Genomic DNA, 11,647 nt, shown 5'->3' with positions numbered 1-11,647 from the left:
ACCCCCACCCACCCCCCCCCCCCCCCCCCCAAAATGTCTTCTCTGCAGAAGATGTAAAAAGAGGATTTTCTAGAAGCGTCGCAAATTGATTGGCCTCTGATTACAGCTGTAATCTGTAGAGTTTTTAACCCTCACGTTAGTAATGTCTGTAATGCTTATTGTTTTAATTTTACGTAAGTAGACAAATGGTGGGCTGTAATTTTTCGGATGTTTCACTTTTGTGTGAACAAATGGGAGTAAGACTGATAAATGTGGGTAGGGAAATAAATGAAGTGAAAGGTAGCATGTACTTCAGTAGGACCGAGCAATGGGGAGTGCATGTTAGGACAGAAATCCAGTTTTCTTGGCTCCACTAGCATGGTGGTGGGAGTGTAAATTTGGACTTAGCATGAGCTAAAGTGGTCACAATCTATAGATTTATTGCTCTTTTGGAATGCTGCAGCCTGAGACCCTTTTTGTAACTGGAGCCTGTGAGTCTAAATAGTTCAGATGTTGTGACCCCTTCCATCCATTGTATTGTCTTTTTTCCTTAAAGGAATACTTCAGTATTTCTGCAGTTAACTAGAAATTGTTCTAGGTTTAACCAAGAGTTGGCAGTGACTATTCTGCCTACCCTCCAGTTGAAAGAGAGAGATTTAACCAGTGATTTTTTTTTTTTTTTTAATAGGTCTCTGTTCTCAAGCTGCTATGTTAACTGATCTGTGGGGTATCTCTTTGTCTTTTTTTCTCTGTTTTTCAGATCACCCAAGAAGCTGGAGAGTTTATGATTACATTTCCTTATGGTTACCATGCTGGCTTCAATCATGGCTTCAACTGTGCTGAATCTACCAACTTCGCCACTTTGCGGTGGATTGACTATGGAAAAATGGCAACCCAAGTAGGTGTCTGTTTGGATGAAGGGTTACGTAAAACCACTAGCTTGTGAAGTACAAAGGAATGAGAGCAGGAGACTTAACCTCAAGAACAAAATGGAAAGTGCCGTTGTTTTGACGATGTGCTCTTTTATGGTGCCCTGTTGCTGTTTTATGCCTGTTGATAATTTATGTCATTTTGAGGGCTTAGTAATGACTTTCTCAAATGCTAGATGTTGCTTATGCCTTGTGAAGAGGATGTTTTGAAACTAGTTAGGTTAGGATTAGTTTTCTGATGCATCCAGACTGCATTTCACAGTGAATAAGGTGACTGATATAACTGAATACAATTCATTAGGTACACACTGAAGGGGAAGGAGTAAGCTGGAAATACTTTTAAGCTTTAATAAGACTATGGTAATAACCATTTGAAAATATCTGAATTTCTCTAATCTATGCACTCAGTTAAGTTTGAAGAGGAGAGTCATGCTGAGATGGCTTTGTGTGGCTATTTCTTGTTAGGGCAAATTTCTTGTATGTTTTGTTACTTTTGACAGTTCTGAAGTCAGTGATGGTTTTCACGACAGCACACGTACAGCATTCTCTTATTTTTAAGTGTGAAATGTAACTGATTCAGTAGGATCTGTGAATTTTTAAACTGGGGATCAATTCCACGCAGTCTTTGGGGAAAGGATAAATGATTATAGAGAGGGTAGCATTTAAAAATTGCCTCAGATGTCCCTTTCCAGAAAGGTAGACTTAGTTTTCACTCTAGAATAGTATTTATAATATCTCCTTCACTTAATTTTCTTTTATCAACTCAGCTTGGCTCTGTAACTTTTGTAATGCATCCTAATGCTTTCTTCTGGGCAAAACCACCTCCGTTCAAAATGGACTGCAAGTACATCTTTGTCTCAATCTTTGGAACAATGTAGTGATGTCCATTTTTCCTTTACAAAAGTTTATGTTCCGAGAGTAGCAAAAGGTAGATGATTACTGAATAGTGTCATTCTCTTCTCAGCTTTGGGATCCTGGGGTCCCTGACAGCACCCTTTTTAACCATCCACCTTTTTGCTGTAATGCCTTTGGCTATTTTTGAGCCAAGCTGAAACTTTCTGCACAGAATTATATTTGGTAGTGATCAATGTTGTGTGTTAATCAGCCTGAGTGGCTGCTTTGTGACTAATGTGAGTCACTCTTTTTTGCTTCTGGAGGTTAGTACTGTTTCTGACACTGCAGGCTTCAAGGGATCCTGTAGAATTGCAAAAAAACCCCCATGCTGTTTCTTCCTATTTTTCCTTTTTAATTAGTGAACATCATTAACCCAAGTAGAAAAGAAGTTGGTTGTCACCCCACAGAACCTTTTTTCCTGCTTTTTCCCCTGTTTGGTATTCTATATCCTCCCTCAGCAACTGCAGGCAGGCAGTCTTTGACTATCCAATGGCACAATAATTGATGTCTGAGAAGCTCGTCCCGTGGAAAGCAAGCTCAGCCAGCCAGGTTCCCAAAAGGTGAAGTGTCTGTCTTGTTTACTTTTTTCAGTAATATTCAGCCCATGGTTTCAAGGACTCTACTATTAGCCAACAAATTTGGCATTTGAGCTTTCTCCTGTTCTAAAATAGACAGATTTTATTACTTCATTTCTGAAACTACAGTGGTGTTAAAACATCTTCTGTTAGACACACTGGGGGCTGTGCCATGAAATATAAAAATGAAATATGCCATGAAATATAAAATACATGAACTCACTGTGCCAGTGGGGTAATACCTCTAAATTGCTAGTAATGGCAACTGAAATGATTCTCACAACAGAAAATTCCCTGTGGTGAAAATTTATGTATTTGTCCTCTCTGTCCCACACTAGTGTTAAAGTAGTGAACCCTACGTTGGTGTTCGTAATCTCTTCATATCCCATCAAGGCTGTAGACCAGACCCTGTGGCTGTAATTGAGGCTCCAGGGCCAGGAGGAGGCTGGAGTGGGACTCGTACATTTGAATTTGTTCTGGAGTTAAAGGGATGGTAAGAAAAACCTAGAACCGTAAGAGGCCTCAAATCAGCATTAAGTGTCTTAAACTCAAAAATAGCCAAGCAAACTTGGTTTGAAAATTTTAAAAATCGTGTTTGTCTGCTGTGACCTTGTATATGAGGTTTATCTGTAGCAAATGGTCATGGTATTACACCCCAGAAAATGGGGTTTATCATGGAAATTCTGACAGACCCTTAACTACAGCAGTGCCAGCAGGCACCACTCTAATATTAAAAGCAATTTTGGGTTCAGCCATGTGTTCACAAACAAGTGACATTTGGGAAGTGCAGTTTTAGATTGAGCCTCCATGCTTACATTGTTAAGCAGCGTAGCGTGAAATTACTGAACAAGCAGCATAGAGAGCTCTGAGCAAATCTAGGGAGAGAAAGTTGAAGTGTGGAAGGAGACGCCCAATTTATTTCCATTGCACTCAGTGACACTTGTCTGTTCAGAGATTTCCATTTAATATTGCTTAAACCACACACTGCATACATGTTAATTAACCCTTTGATACCTTACTATCAGGTTCTAGATGAGGTATGAATGCTGTTACACTGTAAGGGCAAAAGGTTTGTTTAAATCTCATTTTAAGTTAAACAGGGACTTAATGAAATATCAGCTGACTGCGTACACTCGAGCTACCTGCACGTTTGTGGAGAGAGAATTTGTGAAGAGGGACATCCTGGAGTGTGTGATTTTTGGTTAACTACTGCACGTTTACTAAATTTAAAAAACGACTGTATTGATTTCTGTGCTGTCAGGCACAATTAGATTATCCTTGCCCACATCTGAGGAGGTTTGTTGTTTTTTCTTTTTTCTTGTCATATACTCGTTTATAAAGTTCTTGGAAACTCTTGACTGGGCAGCACTCTGCAGGTACATACTCTTACTGCACTGAAACATTTGGCTGGAAGGTGATTGTTCTCCTTTCCTCGGGTTAGCAATATGGCTATCTTGTCCTACCAGTACTCATGAGATGGGTAACAAGGTAAGGTTCAAAATTAGCCAGTTGTTCTCCTGGACATTATCCTGGGGCTGAAATCTGGATTCTGCTCTACTGAGAGTGATATATGTCAATGGCACAGTGTTAGAGAGAGCTCACATAGCAAGGTAATGGCTCACCTCAGAGAGACATAGACAGAGCCATGCTAATTGCCTGCCAGATGGATGAAATGTTGTGGTAACCACAGCAGAACCTGCTTAGGCTGTAAAAAAATACATAATAACCAGACTGAAGTTTAAAGATCAGCTTCGTAGACACTGGTTCTGCTCCAATTGTAGAACGAGCATCAGCATTAGCACAAAAACCCCAATGGCTGCAGAGTTGTGTAGGAAACTAATAGTGGGTAAATATGCTTCTTTCTGTGTGAGCTTGTAACCAAGATGAACAGATGCTTAAATTCAAGTGGAAACTGGTTTGGCGAATACCCAAGTGAATAAACTAGCTGTCCTGTTTGGTTCAAAGCTTTTTGAGAACCTAGAGAGAGGTTTTGGAGTCTCTTTCAGAACCGCTTAGGAGAAGTTGATGTGCAGAAGTGGAAGGGTATATGTGTAATGGTAACTAGGGTGTGATGCTGGGTTTCATGTCAGCAATGGTTACAACTTCCATCTAAAGACAAGTAGCCTCTTAGCGTAAGAACGTATTGACCAAAATGTCTTTATTAACTAAACATAGGACCGATACAGAGAGATAAATTTGCATCTTCATCTGTATCAGATGTCTCCGGTATCTGTTTAGCATGTCCCAGGCTCAGGTGGGCAATTTGGGAGCTGATGGCTTTTGGCACATGGGTTACCACAAATGCTCAGCAGAATTCTCTACTTTCTCTCTTTAGTTTTTCCCTGGTCTTGTTTCAGCTTTTCAGTTATAGCCAGTGCTTGCCTCTTAAGTCTGATTTGCTGATCCTTCTAATAATTGCTTCTCTAGCCTCAATGCAGAGTGCTGGTACGTGACAGACAAAATTCATGTCATCTCTCATGATGTGTCTAAATCCTCAGGACTGACTGCTCTCTGTTCTTAGCAAATGCCAATCTCCTTAGATTCAGAGGAAGGGTATAACATTCTCCTTTACTTGATGTCTTTAATTATATGGTGGTGTACCACTGGGAAATAGATGTCTTGCCTACAGCTGGACATTGTGCCCAGAAGTGTAAGAATTAACAGCTCTTTAAGTGTTATCCCATTTATTGTCAATGTAAATGTCTCCATCTGTCCTCGAGGAACCTTGTGTTGCAGCTGACTTCTTTCCAGTCAAGGTGACTTTGAGGCCAACCACAGCTTGCCTATTCCACCTAATCTGTGTGAAAAGCTGTGGTTGAACAGCACATCTGTCAGTTACTTGTCTAGGGATGGGAGAGAGACCTTCAGTTAATCTTGGGGCTCCCATAGATAATCCTGGTGTGCTGTCACTAGGTCTTTCCAAATACGTGATGGGAATTCATTTCAGCATTCTTTGCAGATCAAGCTCTGGCAGGGAATGCTCTTTTTAAGATACAGTCCTATTTGACTAACATGAGTATCAGTCTGTCACAGTGTGCAAAGTAAAAAGAGATCCAGAAGAAATGAGTCAAAGGGGGTTTTGGTAGTGTTGGAGATACTGGCACAATATTTCAGGAGTCAGCTGAAATCTGAATACTCTGCTTCTCTGCTTTAGACCTTAACATTAATGATCAAATACTACAGTTGAGTAGGCATGTTTTTATTTGTATATGCTATAGTTAAGGTTTACCTGCATAGGCAGAGCCTAGAAAATTAGGGTGAAATATTTTCCTTTTGTACTTTGTAGTTGGAGTTTTTTGGTCATTTGTCTTCCATTAACTCTTTGTCATGTTTCTGGTTTTTTATTCTTTTTTTTTTTTCTTTCTGTTTGGTTGTTGAAGAAGGCCTGGTGAATGAAAGGCAGTGAATGATAATTTTCATTCCTTACAGTCTGGAGGGGTTTTTTTGTTTGCTTGTTTTGCTGCATGAGCCTGCAGTTCCTTCCCACATTACTGTTCTGGTTCTCTTTGTTTCTGAAAACTCTTGGATGCAACCATTGACAGACAGAGGGTCTTAATAGCTGTGTATTTGACTGAACAACCCTTTTAAACCCAAGTGTTTTAGTAAAGTGACCTTCCTGAAGTCTCCTGGTGTCCTGGTTTCAGCTAGGATAGAGTTAATTTTCTTTCTGGTAGCTGGTATAGTGTTATGTCTTGGGTTCAGTATGAGAAGAATGTTGATAACATGCTGATGTTTTCAGTTGTTGCTAAGGAATGTTTATACTAAGTCAAGGATTTTTCAGCTTCTCATGCCCAGCCAGCAAGAAGGCTGGAGGAGCACAAGAAGTTGGGAGGGGACACAGCCAGGACAGCTGACCCAAACTGGCCAGCGGGGTATTCCATACCATGCGATGTCATGCCCAGTATATAAACTGGGGGGAGTTGGCCTGGGAGGGATCGCTGCTTGGGAACTAACTGGGTATCCAGTGGCGAGTGGTGAGCAATAGCATTGTGCATCACTTGTTTTGTATATTCCAATCCTTTTATTATTATTATTGTCATTTTATTATTGTTATTATAATCATTATTAGTTTCTTCCTTTCTGTTCTACTAAACTGTTCTTATCTGAACCCACGAGTTTTACTTTTTTTCTGATTTTCTCCCCCATCCCACTGGGTGTGGGTGTGGGGGGGAAGTGAGTGAGTGAGTGGCTGCAGTTAAACCACAACACCTGGTATTCAAAAAGACACTTTCAGAGTGTACAATTTTATAAGAAATTCAAGTGTACTTCACAGGTTGGCTTTTCTGTTTCTTCTGCAAACTGGACTGGAAATAAGTGGATGGGAGGGGAACAATTTCTTGCACTTTCCTTTATATTAATCGCAGGCACTCCTGGATGATAATGTCTGTGTCACTATCAGTTGACATTTTCATACCTTCATTTTATCTCTTGTTTACTCCAGAGATAGTGCTGGAATTATCTATCTCAATATAAAATGGGGTCAAGTTGCCCCTCCTTCCCAAATCCTACATTTTACATTCTGAAGTAAGCAGCCTTCATCTCTTCCTGTGCAGTATTCCCATACAGAGCTCTGCTCCACTACAGTTCAGTCCTGCTCTGCTGCTTAGTCATTTCCCTCGGGAGAAGGGGAAGACAAGTAAGACTCTTCTGTTTGGATTTTACTGATACATAAAGGCATCTTTGAGAGGTGCCTTTTACATAGCTTACTGCTTCTGAACCCTCTCCTCATCTGTGTGTTTGGTTTTTGTTGGTTTTTTTTTATACTATTGGAATAACAGATCTCAACTTTACATTTGGAGCATTTGTGTTTTAAAGTTGTGTAGCATATGATTTTCCTTGTAAAATTGAAGCTTACTTCTTACCATTCAGATGTTAGTAGGTTTTCTCTTTCTCTTAAAAGATGTCCTTATTTTCCAAGAAAATAAAATTCATGAGGTTTTTGCAGAAACTGTTTGGTAATATTGTAAAACTTGTCTCCGAAATAAGAGAAATTAGAATTGTATTTTTGCGTTACTTTGTATGTCTGTCTTAACTGACTCTAATTAGACCTTTTAAGCTTAGAATACATTTAAAAAACCCCACTGTTATGGAATAGCATTTCCATAGTTTTTCTCAGACAGATTCAAAATTGCTCTTGTACAAAATCTTCCACTTTTTTGTACTTACTTTCTTTTAGTTTTTTTAAATATCCCTGATACCTTACTCTTGACAAAGCACTGATTCTGTGCAATAAAGAGGAATTTTTACAGTGTTTTTCATGCTAAGGTGGAAAGGAAACAGTTATTTTCTGAAACTGTCTTGGAGCTTCATTTTATCAGGTCTCTTCCAAGATCCTCTTCTGAAGTACTGACTGGGAGGTTGCCTGTCATCATTTTTGTTAATGAAGGAAGAACACTTACACTTCTATCAGCAGAAAAAATACACCCTGCAGGTTTCCAGGATTTCAGTCCTTGGGATGCCTGGCTGCCACTGGACCCAATGACTGATGTCTGTGTGGATGGATGGGTGCTAAGCTGGTATCTGGCTTGTCCCTTCTGGATGCCCTGCCCTTGAGAAGGGGCATCTGAGAGACTAATTTTACATCCAGAATGTAATTATAAACTGCTCAGGACTTGATTCACAGCAAATGGGACATTTCTGCCTCAGGGCAGGCAACTAGGGGCAGTGATGACTTCAGGCAGCTTGCCTCCCTCTCAGCTCAGTGTTTGGTGTAACCCTTAGAGCACTGAACTGGGAAGGAGCTGGGGTTTTTTAAAGAGTTTTTTTTTTTGTTTTTTTTTTTTTAAACAGACTAGGCCTATTTATGCTACTCAGCCTGACTTACTTGAGCTTAATTACTGCAAGGTGTAAAGCATGTTGTTCTTGACTTTTTGAATGCTGCTTAGTAATGTCTTTGCCAGCGCAGGGTGACTCTCCAAGAGCCTGCGATGGAAACTGCCGGATCTCTAGGATGGAAAACTGCCCTGAACCTGTGGAGTCCTGATGTTGCTGGGTTGACATAGTCTCCCATTCTCTCTCTGCCTTGCTAACCCTGTGATTTATAGTGTGGAGGTTGTGGTGTGCTTTGTGGCCACAGTAAATAGTGATGTGAAGAATGTGCTCCCTGCAGCTTATTCATTCAGCTTCTCTGTCACACAGGAGTCTCTGATAAAGTGTACCAGCCCCAATCATTCATGTGTCAGAGCGGAGGCTTAAGGGTCATCTTGCTTTGGGGATGCTAGTATGGCAAGGCCGTCAAAAATACTTTTTGAAAGCTGCCGTAGCATTGTGCTTTCTTGTGCAGCTGGTTTTGCTCCATTGGAATTGCTTCAGGGGTGATGCATGGGGGCACAGATAGGAAGAAGGAAGAGTGGTGTTAACATCCCACCTAAGAATAAAAAACTAAATAGTGTATTCTGTTCAAGAACTGCAGAAATGGTGATGTTAGAATTCTGAAAGGCACTGTAAAAGTGTAAAGTAGCTGTGAATTGACATCACACTTTCTCATCAGGTACCTTCCCTTTTTGATGTTGTCCACAGAAATTCCTTCAGTGTAGGCAACAGTTTTTACTCTTATGCCTCTTCACTTTGTGCATGAGGAACACTTTAAAAACAAAGCCCACTTTCTATTATAGTGGAGTAAGAGTAGATTGCTTATGAACAGTCTCTTTCAATTTTTAACTCCATTTTGCTTTATTATTTGTTTTTTGTGATAACTGTGCTTCTGATTTTCTTCCAGCTTGGTTCGCTAGTGGCAGGCAGCAGTTTCAGGGGTTTTGTGGGGTGGCTTATAGCTGGGCGCTTCCTAGTCTCGGGCATCAGGATTCAGATCTTGCTTCTGCTCTGTACTCACCTGACTCTTAACTGCTTTGAAAATATGTGCAGGTGAGTCTAGATTATTATAGGAAAGACAGAAACATTTCATTTGGTGTGTGGTTTTCAGAGGGGTCTTGATTGCTGTTTCCTTTAGGATTGATATACAATGTCTTGTCTCCTTTATTTATATATCAACCCTCCCTTGATTCTAAGTTGTAGCATTTGGAGTTGCAAAAAATATATTTTCAGCTTCATATCCTTTTGAAAAATGTTACTAAAGAACACTTGTTATTACCAGGGGAAAGAATTTCATAGTGTGCTAGAAGCAAATCTTGGGTTGTCACTTTAGATACCGACACTTTATATTCCACCAAACATAATTATTCATGTTTCTACAAAGTGCCTATAGATCTTGGTTGTTGTACATGGGATACAAAATGGTGGATTTTCCTACTTCATCTGTTGGTTTACAGGTGTGTAATACAGCACAGCGTTTGGCTTTCTTTTAAAAAGAAATGACTAAAAAGCAGATGATCAAACAGGAGGATAAAAAGATAACTTTAGTCACTTAGCAAGAATTCTCTAGTGTGTCTGTCACTTCAGAGCTGTAGATCTTCACCAAGCCATGTCAGTTCATGCTCACTGCTTGCTTAATGCATGAACACAGGGTGCTGACCTGCTGAAATGTCATGTTTTCTCCAAACGAAAGTGGTTGGTGGTAGACTTCTTTCACCAACTGCAAGTCTTACGATGCAGAAGAAATAATACCTTGAGATAACCTCAGAATGATGTTCACTATAGACTACATCATAACCACTGGATAAAAGTCTCACTTTGTTTATTGCTTGTCCTAGAATGAGTCTGTCAGAACAGAAAGGAACTGGTACTTCATTGAATTCCCCTGCCTTGTAGTGCTGCTGAGAGCATTGAATTTCCTTCTGTGTTCTTTCAGCCTTATCTGAGACATAGAACTCGGGACCCTGCTGAGGTGATCCTCCCCCCTGCCCCTGCACTGTGGTTGTGTTTGTCTTGCAGGAATGAGGATTGCGTGTATTTGAGAGAGATTCAGAAGTAGTTGGCATCCTTACAGGTATACAGACTAGAAAAAAGATAAAAAAGAATTCTGGCAGAGGTTGCAAAATAGCTTTGTGGGTGCCCTCCCTCCCCCCCCCAAAAAAAAAAACCAAACCAAACCCAAAAGGAATCTTCATGTAACACATCAGCAGAAGCCTGATGCCGGTTGGGATGGTTATTATTTGCCTAAAATGAAGCATGTCACATAGCGTTTTATATTATATCTTAAACCAGAAAGAATCCTCTTATTACGAATGGAGTGGAGCAGGGTAAATCTGACTCCCCAGCTAACTTGCCACTTACCGAACTCTTCTACCCACAAAAATCTGCATGGAACATTAAGGAAGCAAGTTAAGGAAGCACGCAAGGAAAAAGCGTGCCCTGCAGCCAGGGACCAGGGGGAGTCCTTGGAAATCTTTGCCTAATTGTTTTGTTTATGAAACTCTGTAGAGGGTTTCCAGTGGGTTTCCTAATGAACTGGTTTGTTGTTGAGACTTACGGCAATGCTGGTAATTACACTAGAAACAGGGGGTCAAGACTCATCTTCTTTCCCACAAGCTTTCAACTACCAACCATTAAACACACAAACTATGCATTTTAGGTTTTTTCCTTCTTCTCAAAGTTTAACTCCTCATTTACTTGCAGAGTACCTGCCACTCATCTTTCAGGCATATACTTGCAATTTGTGTGCCTTTGTCCCTTATGAAACCTTAGCTGTCTGAGAGCATTGCTGTAGAAGGTCTGAGTGGAAATGTAGCTTTAGGCTGAGTGGAAGGAAAATTAAACTGGAGCCCAAACTAGTTTGTTCTGTCATATTGGATGAGTAATAACTAGATCCCAAGTAACATGTCTGTAATATGATAACAAATTGGATAGCTGTTTAAGAGTATTATACTGGGAGGACTTTGTGTTTCTCCCAAAAGCTGAAACTGTACTTTGTCCTGGAAATTTATGGAGAGAAGCTTAGGAGTGTTGTCTGCGTTAGCAATATGTGTTCCTGTAATACACAGCGAGAATTTCTTAGCTGCCTTTTGAAAGTAACCATCTTTCTTTCCCAGTAACTTGCTTTTAGGCTTCATTGTTATGAAAAAGCAGATACAAAAACTTTAAGAAAAGATTTTGGTCTGACATTTAATCATTTAATGGTGGTATAATAGCCGAAAGAACTTCCAACTTCGAGTGTTGGGTTTTCTTGTATTTAAATTTCCATTAAGGCAAAGTGGGAGGCTTACTGAGTCTTAAATAACTGTGCAGTGGGCCCTGATTTCATGTAAGTGTGAGGGGGTTTTCCATAAGAACCAGAGGTGCCAATTTAAATATATCATTTTGGTGACTTATTTCTACATAAGGAGAAGGGTTATTTTACTTTAACTTTGTACACTATGGAACAGATGGGGTTCA

At 40.1% G+C, this 11,647-nt stretch overlaps 1 protein-coding gene across 3 annotated transcripts in view; it reads left to right on the top strand.

The window, feature by feature from the left end:
- Nucleotides 1–11,647, top strand: part of KDM4B (lysine (K)-specific demethylase 4B) — an 80,019-nt gene that overhangs the window by 30,085 nt on the left and 38,287 nt on the right. For all 3 annotated transcript variants that reach the window (XM_010562235.1, XM_010562234.1, XM_010562232.1), the window contains exon 7: nt 740–877. In XM_010562235.1, the coding sequence (XP_010560537.1) occupies nt 740–877 (138 nt within the window). The remainder of the gene's footprint in view (nt 1–739; nt 878–11,647) is intronic.

Source organism: Haliaeetus leucocephalus, unplaced genomic scaffold (assembly GCF_000737465.1).
Source record: "Haliaeetus leucocephalus isolate CR32 unplaced genomic scaffold, Haliaeetus_leucocephalus-4.0 Scaffold157, whole genome shotgun sequence".
Lineage (NCBI taxonomy): Eukaryota > Metazoa > Chordata > Aves > Accipitriformes > Accipitridae > Haliaeetus > Haliaeetus leucocephalus.
The sequence above is the reverse complement of the archived record's forward strand: the minus strand, read 5'-3'. Positions and strand labels throughout refer to the sequence as shown.